Source organism: Condylura cristata, unplaced genomic scaffold, assembly GCF_000260355.1.
Source record: "Condylura cristata isolate star-nosed mole 26May11 unplaced genomic scaffold, ConCri1.0 scaffold00023, whole genome shotgun sequence".
NCBI lineage: Eukaryota > Metazoa > Chordata > Mammalia > Eulipotyphla > Talpidae > Condylura > Condylura cristata.
Genome location: NW_004567124.1, coordinates 20,726,689 through 20,746,457, shown reverse-complemented (window position 1 = coordinate 20,746,457; position 19,769 = coordinate 20,726,689). Strand labels below are relative to the sequence as shown.

Genomic DNA, 19,769 nt, shown 5'->3' with positions numbered 1-19,769 from the left:
TGTCCCTCTCTCTCCCAACTCTCTTTGTGTAGGGATTCCCATGATAAAACTTTTTACAAGATTCTTCGTGTCTCCTACATTCTTGTCTTTTTTTTTCCAACCTTTTGATTATCTTCATTTCTGTCTGATATTTTCTATTAACCCATTTTCCAGTTGACTAATCTTCTCTTCAGCTATAAGAAATTTGTTGCTAAATATATAAGAAGCTTTAGCTATTGTATTTTCTGATTGTAGAATTTCCATTTAGTTCTCCTTTAGTAGGTTCCAGTTCTCTGGTAAAATTCTCTTGTTTTTTTTTTTTTTTTTTTGGAGGATTTATTTATTTGTGCATACATGTTTTTTTCTATGTCTGGTAACTAGTATCAGGGTAACCTATGGAACTATTTCTACTGTCTTTTTTTTTCTGGTCTTAGTTATTGGAATGTCTAGTAATGGCTGTATGAATGTTAGGTATTTTGTATAACAAATTGTAGTCTCTGGTTGATACTATTTTCTCTAGAGAGAATTCACCTTATCTTTTCTGCAAATAGCTAGTATATGAGATTACATCCACCCTTGCAAAGTAGGTTTTACCTTACAGGAGAACAAGTTGGAGTTTTTGTAAGGCCCGATTCATGTTTGTCTTCTCTCCTTATGAATACAAGTTGTTAGAAATCCAAATAAGGGCCTCTGGATATTTAGTAGGACTCTCCTTCATGAGTCTTGCATTTGAGATTGCTCAAAATTTGACATTTCTTTATAGCTACACTTTCAACTTCACAGTTTAACAATTAGCAAATCTCAAAATATGAAACTAAGTGCTCATTTTCTATACTCCCTTTTCTCATGGGTCCTGACTACCTTGGCAGCTCTGAACTCCTTTTAAGAGCTTTTTTCATTATGTTTGGGCTTCAACATCAGCACTACATATTGTAGAATCCCACATGTAAAACAATAAACTTTCACATAAGGATGATGTTCCCTCCTTCTCCTTGGAGGCATCTATGTCAATGAAGCTGCACCTTATCCTCTTAAGAGTACCCCACTGTGATTATTTTGGTATATATAAACAGTTTTGTAAACAATTGCACAAAAATGAAAGAATAAGCATTTTAGCGCCTTTACATATGTGTGTGCAGCCCTTTAGATTTTAGCTTTGTTTTACAAGAAAGAAATACAATAACATCATACTTTGATATTAATATCATGTAAAATAGTCATACTCACTAAAACTTACTAGAGCTTTACTGTAAACCGGTTCTGCAGGATATGTTTTAAACCATTCATGTTCAAGAAGAGCCTATGAAGGAGTCAAGACAATATTCGTATTTTACACTTGAGTAATCTGAGGTTTAAAGAGTTTAAGGCAATTTAATCAGGGTCCTAGAGCCAGAAAGTAAATGGCACAAGAATGTTTAAAGCCACATTTTTTTAACCCCACGATCTAGATTTTTTCCAACACCTTGTCCTGCCTTTTGATTTGCCCTCCTTCAAGATAACTAGTATATTGATTTCTGTGAGCTCTGGATTCCTGTGATACTTCCTTGAAGCAGGAGAGAAGTAAGTAGTCAGAGATTTGTGCAAATAACTCTCGATCTATTTTTCTTAGGTATTTCCAGATCTGTTCCTCCCCTACTCAGCCTTACTTTGATAGCTGTTTCACATTAAATACTGCCATTTATAAGTTCTATGGCAAATCTGAATTTTTTTTTTTCAAATAAAGCTTTATGTAAGGGCAGGAAGCAATTAGTGGTGGGGCTTTATTTTTGGAGGATGAGACTGGTGGGGGCAAGGGTATGGGAGAAGTTGCTTTCTGCAGTGTCAGATGAATGGGTTATGGGAAATGATAGCTGTGCCGGTACTTGCCTGTGAGTCAGCTCAGTCTCACTGCCGGCACCACAGCTGGGAGAGGCACCCTTCCTGGGAGGACCCTTCCTGTCCTCTGTCCAAGGCATCGAGAACTTTCCACATGCTTGCAAACTTTCAGCTACCTGTTCTGGTGGAGAAAGGATCGCACATTAGACTTCTTGTTTTAGATATTTCTAAGTTTCTTTAGAATTGAGATGTCTGACTTTCACCCTCATGCCAGCAGAAACATCCAGTGACTTTCCACCCAAAGCAGCAAGTTTGGGATTGGTGTTACAAATTAATTTAGTTCTTATGGCAACATTTTTATTTTTATGCTGCACCAACTTTGTAGGGTCTCTGTAAAAGAAACACAATGGTAAATTAGGACAGGGTGACGCTGCTTCCCAAGTGGTAGATTAAATAAAAGAGACCACCTTGGCATGAATGAAAATACGTGCAAATGACAAGAAGGCTGGGGCCAAATCATCATGGCTGCTGGGCTGCGCTGGGAGGATTGTTAGTGATTCTTTTTCACTATTTTCTTTGCTATTTCTTTGTTAAGTAATCTCAAGATATGAGATTTATCCTAACAATGGAAAAAAATTAAATAGCTATTTTAAAATAAACTTTTGTAGGGGAAAAAAAGGCCAAATAACTTGACTACCTTAGCAGATCTATTTTTCAGACACTGCCTAGATTCTTAAGATCACATTGGTAATAGTGTGACTGTTCAGTAAAAAATGAGCCGATCTCCCTGGTGGTGCAGTGGGTTAAAGCACCGCATCATGAAGCTCTCCAAAGCCACTGCAGCACAAGTTCGATCCCTAGCCAAGGAGCTGACCCACATGACATGGCAGAGCTCTCCTGACCCACCCACTGCTCCACTCAGCAGTGGATTTCAGTATATATTGAATCCTCTCACCCACCATACCTCTGGCCTGTACCCCAGTTCTGTAAACATAAATAAATAAATAAATCTTTAAAAAAGAAAAATGAGTTGAACTTGGCTCAGAATCTGTACGTGATATGCCAGGCATTCAGGTCTCTTTCACCCTGTGAAGATGGTGATACTCTTCATATACTATTTAAAAAAGAGAGAGAGAGATTGAAGAAACTTTCCCAGGTATATCTGCTAGCAAGTGTGTGGCAATCTGTCCAAGCCCAAGTCAGATCTTTGCCAAATCTGCACCTCTTTAACTTCAGCGCAAAACAGTGCTACTGCGGGTCCTGCGAACTTTCTTCTGGATTAATCCACTAAGAAAAATTGTGCAAGGGCATCTCTAGTGGCACAGGGGTTAAGTCTCAGCACTATCAGGCTATCGCCAGCCACTGTGACATGAGTTCAATCCCCAACCAGAGGGGTCCACATGGTGCAATAGACCTCCCCTGTCTTGCCTGATATTCTCCTCAGCAGTGTATTTCAGTAGATCACCTGTTCTGCTCCCTACTCTGCCTCTGCTGAATCCTCTCACCACCACCCCATATCTCTGGCCTTGTATGCATAGCTCCTACAACCTCTTGTATGCATAAATTAGTAAATCAAATATTTAAAAAAAAAACAAAAATTATATGGAAACATTATTCACTTTATTCTTTGCAAAACTAGTAACCTAAAAACTTACATATGCTTGGCTTCTGTATTAGGTCGAAAGAGAAATATATTGAGCACACTGCACAGCCTGCAAGTATGTCTGTGTGTTAGCTATTGATACAGTATGTACGAAGAAAGCACTGTAAGGATCCCAGTGGACTGGTTGGGCTCCCCCAGAATTTGAAGTGGTTCTCATGACTACCCCTAAAGTTCTTAGATATGAGACTAACAGGGAAGCTAAAAGATGTACTGTTGAGTAGAATAGCAGTATGTGGTGATTTTGATTGAGGAAGGGGTGATAATGTTGCAAAGTAGAACATTTACAGTTTCACAAAAATACCCATCCTATTGGCCCAGGGAGAAATTTAATTCTTTAAATAAAGTAATAACATTTATTAAATGTTTTGACAGCCATACTATCAATGTTTTGTTGTGGTGTTGACATATACTACACACAGATAAATGAGTAACTTGAACAAATTTCATATTTGGATACACTTGTGAAATATGTCCACTATCCCAAAATGAATTTTCATAATGCTATAATTTTAAAGAAGAAAAAAGCCCAGTCATTTAATTTCTTCATCTAATTTGATGAAAAAGAGCCTGGATGGGGACACAAGTGACATGAGTCTGGACTCTGATCTTGCTCTAAATAGCTCCATGAAATTCACTGAGGCCCTTAATTTTTCCAGCCCTTACATTTCTCATCTGAAAAATGAGGGGGTTGGACTAGATGGTCCCCAAGGCTCCCTACAGCTTTAAAGTTCAATAAAGCTAAGAGGACAGGCGTACTTAGCTTATTGGTTTGTTTCCAAATGGTTTTATGCAAAATGGAGACTTCCCTGTGGTCTGGTGTCAGCTGTGCAGCTTCATCTCTGCCCTGCTTTGTTTGATTGATTGATGGTGAAATCATTGCTTTTCATTCCCTTTCACCCTGACTCAAGGTCATTCATGATCTTTGTTCCATATTGTTCCATCTTTGTTCCTTACCAAACCTAAGGAACTCTTCTACTTATGAATTTAGGACTAAGGTTTTACTAACGCAGGGAATTTGGAAATGCCTCAAGCAGAGATGTGATGAGGGGTGACAGGTCCATCAGCTCCCCAGATAGTTGTGAGGCAGCTTGGGCATTTTATGAGTGTTAGAGATGAGCCATTCTGGATATATTTCAGGGCTGGGGGTAGGGAAGCAGATTGGAGTTTAATTAAAATTCCAATCCCAACTTTGCCCAATTCTTGCCAAGTCAGCAGCCAACATTTGTTTGTGGTTCTGGAGATTTTGCTGTGATGACATACATTACCTCAAAAACACTTGAGATTTGCCTAAAACTCGAACAAACACTCTCACCTTGTGCTGTCAAGCCTGGCACCCTGCCATCTTTTTTGCCTGTGTTCTGAGAGACACCTCCTCCACCACAGTCAGTGTTCCTGACAGAGGGGGCGGGGAGCCCTGGAGAAGCTGGTGGGGAAAATCGAGCTGGGTACAAATGAGAAAACAGTTTCACCACAGCCTAGAACACTTCCAAATGGTTTCTGTTTTCCAGGTAGCTAAGGGGAATTTCTGAGGAGGGGCTGTTCTGTTACCACCTGGGCCCATCATGAGGTTCTTCCTGCTCTGTGCCTACATGCTGCTTCTGATGATATCCCAGTTGAGGGCAGTCAGCTTCCCTGAAGATGATGAGCCCCTTAACACTGTTGACTATCACTGTAAGTAAGACAAAGAACATTCTCTTTTCCCTAAGGTAGCTCTTCAGGTTTTGATTTCCTAAGCATATTTATTTTCAAGAGAAAAGAGAGAGAGTCTTACATGCCTTCCAGTATTTTCATAATCATTTCCTAATATTTGGGGAAAAGTGGGACAGTTTTGGGTGCTTTTAGAAAGCGACTCCTAGATAAGTTATATAATTCTAGCAAAAAGGAAAAGCCCATTTGCTGACATTCTCTGACTTTTATTAATTTATATTCAAGACCTTAAGAGAGGAATTTAGTTAAAACCCTTTTACAACTAGTATATACAGCTAATCAATGCGGTATATTGATTCTTCAGCTCCATAATCCTGACTGATGGTTTAGCCCATTTTTACTTGCAGATTCAAGGCAATATCCGGTTTTTAGAGGACGCCCTTCAGGCAACGAATCACAACACAGGCTGGACTTTCAGCTGATGTTGAAAATTCGAGACACACTTTATATTGCTGGCAGGTAATTTTCCTCTCGTTGGTTTATTAGATTAAAATTCTTTTCTCTTGTGGTGCTTGCATTAATGTGTCTAGTTCATGAAAAACTAATATGTGATTGTGATCAAAAATTGCAAGGAGCCAAAAATATTCACTGAGAGGAGTCAGTGTTGTGTACCAGGAACAAAATGCAAAGCTAGAGGCTTCAGCCGTGCTGTTTTATTATTGCCATCAAGAAATCACACACCATTCTTTTTTCCTAAAGCAGCAGGGGAAAAAAAAATACCTTTCTTTACTCATTTTTAACGTGGAATTATTCAAGCAAATATTAGAAGTACATCAGTGGTAACACCAAGTAGCAGCTTGACCCATGCCTGAAGAAAAAAGCTTCCTTTGCTCCCTAACCACAATGATATATAAAAGCATCTCGCTAATGAAAAAGTACTCTCTGTAGACTTTGAGACAGAAAAAAAAGCCATATGATCTCCAAAACACAATAAAGGCAGAGCTGTAAAAATAAAATAAGAAGTAGCTTAACATTTTTATGCATTCACATGATATGACTTACTGTCTTTTTTCCAACAGGGATCAAGTTTATACAGTAAACTTAAATGAAATCCCCAAAACAGAAGTAATACCGAGCAAGGTGAGCAAGCGTGGTTGGTAAATTTATTTATATTCCCCTAGAACTTGGATAGTACCTCTGCAACTCTAAAAGTTTCCCAGTTAAAAACTGAACTTTGGTTTTGCTTGATTAACATAGAAGCTGACGTGGCGATCAAGACAACAGGATCGAGAAAATTGTGCTATGAAAGGAAAACATAAAGTAAGTAAAATAGCTAAGTTTCTGCTGGATTTAGTCTTTACGTGAGCTTGATCCCACAATGTCAGCATACAGCATAGCTCATATTTATGTAATTATTGCTTTCTTTAGGATGAATGCCACAACTTTATTAAAGTATTTGTTCCAAGAAATGATGAGATGGTTTTTGTCTGTGGCACGAATGCATTTAATCCCATGTGTAGATACTATAGGGTAAGTATGTTTTATTGCATATTTTTTTTAAAAATCCGCTTTTCTTTCTTTGTTGGTGTGCTACTTCAGTTGAATCTTTTCTGCTGTGAGCCAGTCATTTATTTTATCTCCCAATATTGTGAAGGAATAAAGATAGGTCCTTCCAGTAGAATTTTAGTACAAATAAATCAGTATTGCCTTCAAACAGGTACATTGAGTAGATGTGACACCAGCTATTTATTTTTCTTTTGTAGTTGAATACCTTAGAGTATGATGGGGAAGAAATTAGTGGCCTGGCAAGATGCCCGTTTGATGCCAGACAAACCAATGTTGCCCTTTTTGCTGGTAAGATGTTTTAGTGTAATGAATATAAATGAATAATGACATTGAAGGTGCAAAAGGAATTTAAGGGAAAAGAATATTTCAGAAGGAGGATGATTATCTTGGTATTAGTATTTCAGAAATTGAAAACCATGAACGAATTTCCAGAAAAGAAGGATTGCAAGGGAGCATATTATGAGTACCCTGAACTTAGTTCTGTTGTTAACTGGGCCAGTGACCTCAATAAGTCGCTTAACTTTTTGATGTTTAGATCTGTGTCAGTCAAATTAGGTAGCACTATGCCAACCTGTCACAGTTGATTCTGAGCATCAGGTTTGGGTTTATTTGTATCTCTAGTGATTGCATAGGTGAAAGCATGCCAAAGGGTGGAACACTACACAAAGTTAGACACAATAGGATAATTATGTGTTTGTTTGTTTGTTTGTCTTTTACCCAAATAATCACTTTGCTTTCAGATGGGAAGCTGTACTCCGCCACAGTGGCTGACTTCCTAGCCAGCGATGCTGTTATTTATCGAAGCATGGGTGATGGATCTGCCCTTCGAACAATAAAATATGATTCCAAATGGATAAAAGGTACCTTTGAAGAGCGATGCTGTGGGATTTCCGAGGGCAGGAGAATAGCTGGGTGAGAACAGGAGATTCGGGAAGGTCAGCGCATGCCTGACACTGCTTCCTTAGAGCCACTGCAGACTGCTCTGATTGTAAACGCGAACACTGATGGGCAACGGAGCGACACATCAGGAGTCCTGTCAGGAAAGTAGATTCTTCCAGGGCTTATCCATGGGATCCTCGAAAAAGAGCGATGTTATTTCTCTATGCCAATTTGCCTAACTCTAAATGTACATAACACTCCTTGCCCACCCCCATCTACCTGTCCTGAAAAATTAATGGTGAGAATCGATTGATTCATATCTGCAGTCATTTTGTTCTTTGGCATCTGGAAATCAAGACTTTTTTATTCTCAACATAAGAGGTTTTCCTTTCTAGTTAAATAGGTTAATGAATAAATGTGTTGAAACAAAGACCTTTGCTGTAGTTCAGTTCCCTGCAGGCCTTTTTACAGCCCATTAGCTGACATTAAAGACTCTGGGTTCCCTGAAGCTGCAACACACCCATATCAGGACTCCTCAGACACTTGGCACATTGGAGTTCTCACTGGCTTGAATGTAGCTGTGACATCTGTCAGTTGTGCCTAGCAGCCGGGCTCTTGTGCTAATTGAGTTATCCTTTAGGAACCAGTTTGTTTTCACTTTTCTTTCAGAACCACACTTTCTTCATGCCATAGAGTATGGCAACTATGTCTATTTCTTCTTTCGAGAAATTGCTGTGGAACATAATAATTTGGGCAAGGCAAGTATATGTTTTACTTCTCTGGTGGACTTGTTCTGCATGGAATGGCGCCTACTTCGGTAGAGTTATGGTCTCTGTCTGTTTTCCAGTACTCTGTTTGGTGCGTTTAAAGCCAAGTGCAGGGAGGTGAGTTGCTTATCATGAGAATAATTGCTGGAAAACTCTGAACAATGGCCAGAGTGGGAACAGCAGCCTTGGGCCTTAAGAAGGTCTCATTTTTTTTCTGTCACTACAGAGTGTGTTCTACAGGCACCCTTGAGCTATGGCGCTTTCTTTAACTCTTTAGAAATCCATTAATAGTTTATTCTCTCCCAGTGTTAAAGGCAGGGTAGAAAGTAAGGGCACTGTTCAGTCTTGAGTGCTCCCATGAAAGCCCATAGGAGTTTAAAATACTGCAACCCCTTCTCTGCTAAGTTGAAGGATGGCAAATTTCATTAACAATTTGAGAAACGAAGTGGAGACAGAAGTACAGGGTCGGTTTCTATTGAGCAAAGCCGTTCAGTAGCTCACTTCTTGGAAAGCTTGCTTGGCAGAACAGGAAAATGGCCCTTCGTTAGGCAGGTAAATCTAGTTTGCATTCTCACTCTACAGCCCCCTAGAGAGACCTGCTCCATTCTTTTGAAGGAGACATATCTTTAGCATTTTTTAGCCCTCCCTTAAATAGCAGCTTTTTGTTTCCATTCCTCCTCTATTCCTAAGCCTGGTGCTTGCTTTTGTGCCTCTGCAGGCTGTATATTCCCGAGTTGCCCGCATATGTAAAAACGACATGGGGGGCTCCCAGCGGGTCTTGGAGAAACACTGGACTTCCTTTCTGAAGGCACGGCTGAACTGTTCTGTCCCTGGAGACTCCTTTTTCTACTTTGATGTGCTGCAATCCATCACGGACATAATTCAAATCAATGGCATCCCCACTGTGGTTGGGGTGTTTACCACACAGCTCAACAGGTGAGAGCAGAGCCCTGGACTCTTGCTTGCTTGCTAGCTTGGGTGGGAACCCAAAGCAGCCCTCTTCCGCCTGATACTTTCCTGATGGCTTTCTGGCTTTCTCCTTTTTCAGCATTCCCGGTTCTGCTGTCTGTGCATTTAGCATGGATGACATTGAAAAAGTATTCAAAGGACGGTTTAAAGAACAGAAAACTCCAGATTCAGTTTGGACAGCTGTCCCCGAAGACAAAGTACCAAAGCCAAGGTAAAGAACAAAGAGGAGAAGTGTTTTTGTTTTCAGCCAGACCCTCTGGTCACTGCAAGCCTCCATCCTCAGCCTGGCGACCTCCAGCAGGAAGGGTTCCCGTGATGCGTGGGAGGCAGTGGACACTGCCCAGGATGTTGAGTGTGGAGAAGCAGCTGCGCTCAGGGAAATGGCAACACTCTTCTGGTTTTGCTCACTCTCTTGTCTCTCTTGACGCCTTCTTTCGGCATGGACACTTATTCCTCAGATAGAATTTGTGAGGGGGCAAAAAACAACAACACCATGTTTTCCTTTTAGGCCTGGCTGTTGTGCTAAGCACGGCCTTGCGGAAGCTTATAAAACTTCCATCGAGTTCCCGGATGAAACCCTATCGTTCATCAAATCCCACCCGCTGATGGACTCCGCCGTCCCGCCCATTGCTGATGAGCCCTGGTTCACGAAGACTCGGATCAGGTAAAAGTGTGCATTAGACACCCCCAGCCCAGTCTCACGCTGCGGCCCCACCTCTGACTCGCCCGCCTCCTCCTGTAGGTACAGACTGACGGCCATCGCCGTGGACCATTCTGCCGGACCCCACCAGAACTACACAGTCATCTTTGTTGGCTCAGAAGCTGGTGTGGTACTTAAAGTTTTGGCAAAGACCAGCCCCTTCTCTTTGAATGACAGCGTGTTACTGGAGGAGATTGAAGCCTACAACTATGCAAAGTAGGTGTAGTTTACAGAAGGCTCTTGGGTGATGCTCAAAAATTTCCCACGTGTAGCTCACCTAGTCATTTCCTTTCAGCTCTCTAAATTAGCAGTGTTTGGAATATCAGTGTTTGGGGGTTTTAGCCTGCTCACTGAAATGAATCCTGGGATTCTGCCGGGACGAGGAGGGTGGGTAGTAGATGAGTTTAAAAATAATTCACGTGGCCCTCCCTGGTGGCGCAGCGGGTTAAAGCACAGCACTGAGAATCTGAAGCCACTTCCGCATGAGTTCGATTCCCGCCTGCTCCGGAGGTGACCACATGGTGTGGCAGACCTCTCCTGGCCCGCCCGCTGCTTCCCTCAGCAGTGTACTTCATTGATCTGCCTGTTCTGCTCCCCACTCTGTCTCTGGTGAAGCCTCTCACCGCCCCTGAGCCTCTGGCCTGTACCCCAGTTCTGTATGAATAAATAAATAAATCTTTAAACAAACAAAAAAAAAATTCACGCTTGATTTTTCACCTGTAAAAAATGAGAACATTTTAGCACTGCTCCCCTTACCTTGCAGATATATTTCAAGATGCTACATGCATCAGACAGCTGGTTGTAAACACACACACACAGAATCTGCCCTTCTAGTTAAGCATTTTCTTCCAACTACTGATACAAAAGATCATTTGAGTCATTAAAAACAAACAAACAAACAAGGAAATAGGTGAGAAAAATGGAACAAAGGAGACCAAGGAGAGATTGAGAAACATCCCTCACAAGAAGATTTAAATGCATTTAATCGTGACCCTTTTTTTTTTTCCTATAATCTAACACGGTCTACACAAATGCAGTTCCCTCCAGTGATCAGAATGAAAACCCAATTTCACAAAACCCTTTGTCCAGGCTGACATTTAACCAACCATGCAAAGCAGAGGAAGAAACACAAAATTATTACTTTTTTAACTCCTGTACTTGCTTGCTTAGCTATGGAGAGTATTCCTTCAGACCTACCCAGTTCCCCAATAATTGCAAAACCAGACCCCACTTGCTTTGTATAGTTTGTGTAGCTTTGGGCTTACTAAATGAATGGCTTTAAAATGTACCCCACAATATAGGTGTAATGCTGAGAATGAGGAGGACAGAAAGGTCATCTCATTGCAGTTGGATAAAGATCATCACGCTCTGTATGTGGCATTCTCTAGCTGTGTAATTCGAATCCCCCTCAGTCGCTGTGAGCATTACGGAGCCTGTAAAAAGTAAGCTGATATTGCTTTATTTACTCAGGTCCCAGATCATCAAGACCTGTGAGGATGAGAGAAATCCAAGTGACATTCTGTTTTGTCTTCTATAGGTCTTGTATTGCATCTCGGGACCCGTACTGTGGCTGGTTAAGCCAGGGGGCCTGTGGGAGAGTGTCTCCAGGGATGCTGTAAGTACACTTTGTCACATCAGCCAAGATCTCCAGATCTGTGTCTGTCTTCCCCAAGGTCTCTACAACTAGAAATTTTAGGAAGCTTTCAACAACAATACTTTTTCTCGTCTTCTATATATTCATTATTTGGCTTGGGAGAAATAAAAAAAGAAAAGAAAAGAAACTGCATCTGTGAGGAGGAAGGAGGATTGTAGAAGTACGGTACCTAAGGGAAATAAAAATACAGCTTTTGTCTGCTCTCTTAAACAGTCCAGTTTCCAAATATTTGACAGACATGCTCCTTTTAGCAAGTTATGTTGAAATCTTTACTTTTTCTCTGCTCATTCTTACTAATCAGTCTGTGTTCTTGATTCTGCTCTGGTTGTCACTTGTGTTCCTATGAAGGTTGTTAACTGAAGACTTCTTTGCTTTCCATAACCACAGTGCTGGAGGATACGAACAAGACACAGAATACGGCGACACGGCCCATCTAGGGGACTGCCATGGTAAGACTGAATCTTCCTTTCCTGGCATTGCTTTTTGACGACATCTGCACGTGAACATTATTTTACAAACAGCCTTTTAATGACTCAGGACACATACCACCTAGCATTTAACTTAAACTTCGCAAAAGCCGAGCTGTTTGGTCATGGGGATACATTAGAGGTGAATCTTACTTTTTTTTTTTTTTTTTAACTTCGCCATTGACGATTTTGTAGGAAATCTAGAGAAAGGTAGTCTTAACCAGTAGGTTAATCTTTTCCATTATAGCCTTTTCTTTTGACTTTTTTAGTTAATTGGAATTCATAAATTTTTGCTTTCTTTTGGTTACTTTTTACTGATTACTTGTTCCTTTAATTCTTTTAGAAATTTTGCCTACTTCAACTACACCAGATTACAAAATATTTGGCGGTCCAACATCTGGTTAGTTTTTTTTCATTTTTTTGAATTAACAACCTTTTCTTTCCTTCAGTTCAGCATTTTCTGCCCCTTCTCCCCCCGTTTTGCGCAGTTTGGCAGCCCTTCATTTTTCTGCTTTGACTCATAACCCCACTGATGGAACCGAAAGACTTTTTCTTCCTCAGCACTTCACCCCTGTGTAGCATGTTGACAGTCCATCATTGACCAAGGCACATCCCTTCCTATAAGAGAAATCAAGTGGATTAACATAGACTGCATTCCAGCTGCACGCACGTCACCCAGGCTTTCTCTCTCACCCTTTGCATCATGAATGTTCCCTCTGGCCATCTTTAGTCAGTGGATGGCAGAAATTCATTATTTTCCCCTTCTCTCCTCACCCCTCCTAAGACTTAGTAAACAAATACACATTTGCCCAAAATGTGTATTTATACATTTTAGAGACCTTTTTATGAATGGTTGGTGGTTCTCCTGGGAATCTGAATGTTGTGGTTTCTGATGTACTCAGGTGTTTAGTGGCCTCTCCACACCTGTCTGTCTGTATCTGTTTTGGAGTCATTAACTGTGATGGTTGCACCAGTTTGAATTGGGGCCTTTGAAGTTTTAGCCTAAAAGCATATGCTTACTTGTTGAGGGAAAAATCTAGTTGGCAGAAACCAGTAATAGACACTCTTAAGAGTTTAAGTTACTTCCAGTCGTATGGCTGCTTCTAAAACTCACCAACAGTTTTATTTCTCAGGGAGTTGGGGGGAGAAAAGGATGGCAGTGCTTCTGTATATGAACATACTCACCCAGCTTGTAAATGCCATTCTTTTGCATGAGTTGCTACTAACTCTTTGGAAGAAACTCCCTGGACACTTTGGAAGGCACAGGAATGGTTCAGTGCTTTCCCATAGACAGTGAGCCCTTGGAACAGTGAATAATCTACAGATGGAAGGGAGGTCCTCATTTGAGCAGGACAACCTCTTAGGCAGAGATGATTTATTAGGTCCAAAATCAAATGTGCAAAGACTTAACCAGGTGTTTCCCCAGGAAGAGGCACTTAGCTTCCCCAATGTACAATCTTAACTTCCTGTGAAAGTGCCTTTAAAGGAATGAAATGATGCCAGACAAAAGAATGAGAAAACAGCAGTTCAGCTTTGGGATTTATATTATAAGGTCCACAAGAGGTGTTAGTCGCCACTGGGGCTTCCGTAGGACTGTTTAAATGTCTTTAATGCTGAAACCTGCCTAACCTGTCTTAGTGTTAATTTTTAGTTTTTACCTTTCCCTTGCAAGAGAGAGATTTGATGTGGTCTTCTCAGATGTGTTTTTGTGAAATCCTAGAACAGGCTTTCTCATGAAATTTACTTAAACTTTACTTAAAAATGCAAGAGACCAGTCAGAAAAATCTGCCGACACTACCCACGTTAATAAAAATCTGTTTGCCACCACAGACATGGAGGTATCTTCGTCTTCTGTTACCACAATGGCAAGTATCCCAGAAATCACCCCTAAAGTGATTGATACCTGGAGACCTAAACTGACGAGCTCCCGGAAATTTATAGTTCAAGATGACCCAATCACTTCTGATTTTACTGATCCTTTATCAGGTATCCCAAAGGGTAAGGCCTCACCAGGGAACTCATCTCTCACTGAGTGGAAACCTGATTCCTAATATCTCTGAAGAGCTGTGCAGGAGAGTTCTGCAGAAGGGAGTCGAAGCAGACCTACTGCTGTCCCCGCCACGACATTGGTCGCAGTCACCCCAGCTTTCTGTGGTTACACTGGAGTGCATTCCTTCAAAGATGAAAGAGGTGGAAAGCTGTTAAAGGAAGGGTTGGTGAAACAGCCACTCAGACAATCTAATCTGTGCTGGTTTCTGTCTGAAGAACCTGAGAGTCTGCTGGATAACAGCGCTTTCTGAGGGTCACCACAGCAACATCAAAAACCCAAAACTCATTAATTGCAAAAATCCTGATATCAGCTGTTTTATCTCAAATCTTTTCCCAGCCTATTGTTTTGTTGCAATTCAAAATGTAATGTGAAAAGGATATGTGAGGTGCTTGAATGCCACCAAGCAATAAAATGCAGCAGAATGCTTGCCCATAACTACCATTTTCAGCCGCTAATGGGAGCAGTTATAAAATAGCTGCCTGTTGAATTAGCTTATTAGATATATTACTCTGGAAATAATCTGTTCTTTAGCACTTACCAAACTATGGTATCAGGTTTCCAGTCAGTTGTATGGCATTGCATTGTCATTTATGATTTACATCTGTTGATTTTGCTTTTATATGTTTTCACTGTAAACAGGTTTATAATCCTGGTTTTTGCTTGGTTTTCTTTAGTGATACCATTTCTTTCATCTTGTCCTTCTCTGACTTTCACAGCACCACTGAATTCCATTATCCTGAACACTAATTAAAAACAACTAATGTACAAAAGCATCAGGACTAACCTTTAGCAACACAATTTCCCAAACCACTCTGACTTACCTTACTCTGGGATAGCTGTATTTGTAGCATGTAACAGACTTGGATACCTCTTGAACTAACATTTCTTTGATTGACTGTTAGATGTCTGTGGTTGCATTAAAAATCCCAATATGACCAACTAATGAACTCTTTTTCTTCTAGTCTAATTTAAGTATCTCTTAAATATACATCAAGATATCGTAGTGTTATTACTTAACTAATGTGTAGTACTATACTACTCCTTTCTTAGGCTATCTGGATTTCTTTCATAGCAGGCAATTCAAGAGTACTTCACCCTAAGGTGGAATGGAAAAAAAAAAAAAAAACTCAAAGCAAACATGAAAGCCCATAACTGTGACTAACAGTGACCACGCCGACACTTTGGTCTATGAACAGATTATGTTTTTATTATACTTAAGATAGTATCATTATGTTAGCATAATTCTTTTGACATAATATATATCTATGCCAGTTCACACACTCAGTTCTTTAATCATGATTAGTGAATAAAGAAAAAAGCATGAGACATTCTATGACTTTAAAATTGGCCATTTAGAAAATACATACTTTCTAACTTTGATTTTTGGGTAGAAACGCTTAAGATGGCTAATGTTGCATAACAACTCTTTGAGAGGACTTGAGGGGAAGACCAGTTCTGATCAGTGGGAGTTTCCAATTTTCCTGGCATTTGCAGCAATCAGATGTGTCTAGAGATCCTGTTGTGATTAAGGGGAAAAACACAAACACGTGCACATACGGAACTTTAGAGTCTGCTTGACCCTTCAAGATAAGCATATGGACCTTGTGAAGGTAGTGTTGCCTCAGTGGAAGCCATTCTAGTTATACTGGTTGCAAGAAGTGCTTCACTCAGACTCTTGCTGTGTGTCTATTGCAGGTGTCCGATGGGAAGTTCAGTCTGGAGAGTCCAACCAGATGGTCCATATGAATGTCCTCATCACCTGTGTCTTTGCTGCTTTTGTTTTGGGTGCATTCATTGCAGGGGTGGCAGTATACTGCTATCGTGACATGTTTGTTCGGAAAAACAGAAAGATTCACAAAGATGCAGAATCTGCCCAGTCGTGCACTGACTCCAGTGGAAGTTTTGCCAAACTGAATGGTCTCTTTGACAGCCCGGTCAAGGAATATCAACAGAATATTGATTCTCCCAAATTGTATAGCAACCTGCTGACCAGTCGGAAAGAGGTGCCAGCCAACGGGGATACTAAATCCATGGTGATGGACCATCGAGGCCAACCTCCCGAGCTGGCAGCCCTCCCCACGCCTGAGTCTACACCTGTGCTTCACCAGAAGACCCTACAGGCCATGAAGAGCCATGCAGAGAAGGCCCACAGCCATGGGGCGTCAAGGAAAGAAACTCCTCAGTTCTTCCCATCTAGTCCTCCACCCCACTCCCCTTTAAGTCACGGACATATCCCCAGTGCCATTGTTCTTCCTAATGCGACCCATGATTACAACACATCTTTCTCAAACTCCAATGCTCACAAAGCTGAAAAGAAGCTTCAAAACATTGACCACCCTCTTACAAAGTCATCCAGTAAAAGAGATCACCGGCGTTCTGTGGATTCCAGGAACACCCTCAATGATCTGCTGAAACACCTAAATGACCCAAATAGCAACCCCAAGGCCATCATGGGAGACATCCAAATGGCCCACCCGACCCTAATGCTGGATCCTGTGGGACCTCTGTCTGAGGTCCCACCCAAGGTCCCCAACCGGGAGGCATCACTATACTCTCCTCCTTCCACTCTCCCCAGAAATAGCCCAACCAAGCGAGTGGACGTCCCCACCACTCCTGGAGTCCCAATGACTTCTCTGGAAAGACAAAGGGGTTATCACAAAAATTCCTCCCAGAGGCACTCTATATCTGCAATGCCTAAAAACTTAAATTCACCGAATGGTGTTTTGTTATCTAGACAGCCTAGTATGAACCGTGGCGGGTACATGCCCACCCCCACAGGGGCGAAGGTGGACTATATTCAGGGGACACCAGTGAGTGTTCATCTGCAGCCCTCCCTCTCCAGACAGAGCAGCTACACCAGTAACGGCACCCTTCCCAGGACGGGACTAAAGAGGACACCGTCCTTAAAACCAGATGTGCCACCAAAGCCTTCATTTGTTCCTCAAACCACTTCTGTCAGACCACTGAACAAATACACTTACTAGGCCTCCAGTGTGCTATCCCCGTGTGGCTTTATTCTGTCCATGTCCTGAGAGGATGCTGTTGTAATGGTACCCTAAGACAAGAGACTCGCTTGTATTTTAAAGAGAGCCAAGTGGCCAAAGAAACGTCTAACTTTGGCAACATCACAACTTGCCACATGTAGCTACTGCAACAAGGCTTCTGTGTACTTGTCTGAAAACAAAGGAAGGTGCTGGTCATTCCATTTCTTTTGTTTGAAGCTAAAGAGATGTATAGCTCTGAGGGGCCATCTTAACGGTATAAAGAGCTGATAGAGTACTCAGAAGAATCTGTGAGCAAATACTTGAAAATGGGTTCAACTTAGACTGCCATTACGTGTGGTCTTCCCATTCAATGTGAACATTTTCTTATGTATGCATTCACCTTGCCTCTTGCACAAATGTCAAAAACAATGGTAATATCTCAAAGAAAAGAACTTGTAGATTACCAAACAATTTGCGAAAAATTCAGTCTTCGACCCAAGTTGTAGCATTTTTTTCATGCGTGGCACTTTTTTCATGCCACCAATGAACTGTGTTGCGTGTGTGTGGGTGTGTGCCTCTGTGTGCGTGTGGATGTGTCTGTGTGTTCTGTACCCACTAGGAGTTGTGTAGGTGCCCACCACATCTTTTCGTGCTATGGAGTTGTTTACATTGAGCATGACTGAACGAAAGACAATAACTTCTTCCCACAGCAGTCCATTGGGTCCAGCTTTCAGAAGGAAGTAAAATCGAGGCCAATTTGACCATGGTGCCCAATGCTAGAATGTAAGGGTTTCTAGATAATTCTGTGCTGCTATTCATTAAAACTTCTATTACAGTCTTGCCAGCTAAAGGCGATAGAGATATTAAGAGGTATCCTTGATTTATCCACCAGTATTCAGTAGTGAAACTTATCTGTCCACTGTGAATCCAAGCCCAAGTCATTCTATATCACCTTGGATACTGATACGGTTTTATTTGGATTGTTTGGTTTTTTTCCTATGGAGTAATATTTGGCTTCCTTTAACAACCCCTATCCCCAAGATCAAAACAAAACAGAAGACAAAAGAAGGGAGTGTGAAGGCATTGTAATTGGCTTAACAGGAACAGTCTATGAAAACCTACGAGAGGTGCAATCATGTTGTCTATGTTGTGTTATGTGAGAATTTTCTCCTAAGTCATGCAGGTAATGACAATATACTGTAAATATTACATGTGAGTTTACCTGAATCTGTGCATTTTGTGCCTTATTCATGAGAATGATAGAAGTTCTAAAATACGTCACGTGTTTCCAGTATAGCACATCATATACTGAGTGCCAGTTGTAAATGTTTTTCAACCAGCACCTGAAAGGACTTTTTCAAACATTATAAAACCACCTAGAACAATTAATCGTCAAACAATCCACCCAAATAGCAGCATTCTATCCTTTGCCATGATAAACATTCCATTCCTGCTTTCCAGAGGATGACACAGTGATAATGTGAAGTCAAATGAGGTTTTCCGGGTAATGTGAACCCGGGGAAACCATCTAGCATCAGTTACACATAGTTCTGCAGAAGCCACTCACAGTTGATGATGCGCAGCCCGATGTCTGTCTCAGTTAATGTGCTGAACACCACACCACGGTTTATCGAACCTAATCTAGAAAGTACCAAGGCAGAGGAATGCTGCTGACTTAGTCAGACCAGTAAGTTCAGCTGATGTCTTGCGATAACCCTGATGACATGATCCCTTGGGGGCCGATGGGTGGCAGAGACCAGAGCATTTTTATACAGAATGTAGAATACTGAGACAGCTATTCTTTTTCTTTGAGAATATTGTTTTATAAAGAACATGATTCCCTGATGTCTGCAAGCTCAAAAGCTAAAACTTCTGTTCTTGAAGCACTTCAGCTTTGCAACTAAAATATTACAGATTAATAATAAATTAAACCAACCAACGATAAACACTACTCAGTCCACCGCCGACAAAGCGTGTTTGAATTCACCTTACCAATATTAATCCCGGCGCGGAAAACGGAACAGTAACTCTATGTGATCCCGGATAACATCTTGTAACATTGTGCTGCCTTGTAGTTTGTAATGTGAGTTCTATCAGTATTTATGTTGAAATTTCTAACATAAAATCTAGTCTATCCTGTTAATTTAAATTTTAAATGCTTTATCCATTTGTGCAAAGGTAAACACAGATTGTATCTTTTTTAATGGTACGGCATAAAAAGTAACCCTAAAGTGAAGTGGCTCTATACTGTTTTATAGAGTACTTTAACATGTATAGATATCTTGTAAACTTGTATTGTGGATGTGTAAATAATATGTACTTTGGGTTTTTAACACCGCATGTAAAGTCAAAATAAAATATACAAATCATTATATCCTGCCTCTTGATATTGAAGAGGTTTATAACATCCCTTCTTTAAAAAAAAAAAAAGTCTCCATTCTTGTGCTCGGTGAAATAAGTCAGAAGGAAAAAGAAAAATATAGATTGGTTTCACTTATAGGAGGAATTTAAGAGGGCCAGATTGGGGGGGGGGTGGTACGGGGAGTGTATTGTTGTTACAACACAAAACACAACAAAACAAAAACCAGAGAGATCCTACTTGGGAGGGGGACAGAGGGATCAGAAGGAG

The 19,769-nt window shown here is 41.0% G+C and overlaps 1 protein-coding gene across 11 annotated transcripts in view; it reads left to right on the top strand.

Annotated features, from left to right (window-relative positions):
- SEMA6D (sema domain, transmembrane domain (TM), and cytoplasmic domain, (semaphorin) 6D) overlaps positions 1-19,514 on the top strand; it is a 569,283-nt gene extending 549,769 nt beyond the window's left edge. For 3 of the 11 annotated variants that reach the window (XM_012728608.1, XM_012728609.1, XM_012728610.1), the window contains 18 exons: positions 4,966-5,128; positions 5,512-5,623; positions 6,184-6,244; positions 6,362-6,424; positions 6,533-6,634; positions 6,868-6,958; positions 7,411-7,530; positions 8,219-8,307; positions 9,035-9,252; positions 9,365-9,496; positions 9,794-9,949; positions 10,028-10,201; positions 11,287-11,427; positions 11,523-11,600; positions 12,027-12,088; positions 12,450-12,506; positions 13,937-14,104; positions 15,852-19,512. In XM_012728608.1, the coding sequence (XP_012584062.1) occupies positions 5,020-5,128; positions 5,512-5,623; positions 6,184-6,244; positions 6,362-6,424; positions 6,533-6,634; positions 6,868-6,958; positions 7,411-7,530; positions 8,219-8,307; positions 9,035-9,252; positions 9,365-9,496; positions 9,794-9,949; positions 10,028-10,201; positions 11,287-11,427; positions 11,523-11,600; positions 12,027-12,088; positions 12,450-12,506; positions 13,937-14,104; positions 15,852-17,140 (3,222 nt within the window). In that variant the 5' untranslated portion in view covers positions 4,966-5,019 and the 3' untranslated portion in view covers positions 17,141-19,512. Of the gene's footprint in view, positions 1-4,965; positions 5,129-5,511; positions 5,624-6,183; positions 6,245-6,361; positions 6,425-6,532; positions 6,635-6,867; positions 6,959-7,410; positions 7,531-8,218; positions 8,308-9,034; positions 9,253-9,364; positions 9,497-9,793; positions 9,950-10,027; positions 10,202-11,286; positions 11,428-11,522; positions 11,601-12,026; positions 12,089-12,449; positions 12,507-13,936; positions 14,105-15,851 lie in introns of all 11 variants that reach the window. The other 8 variants (XM_012728612.1, XM_012728613.1, XM_004687828.2 and 5 more) reach the window with 7 other exon arrangements.
- Positions 19,515-19,769: the final 255 nt, after the last annotated feature.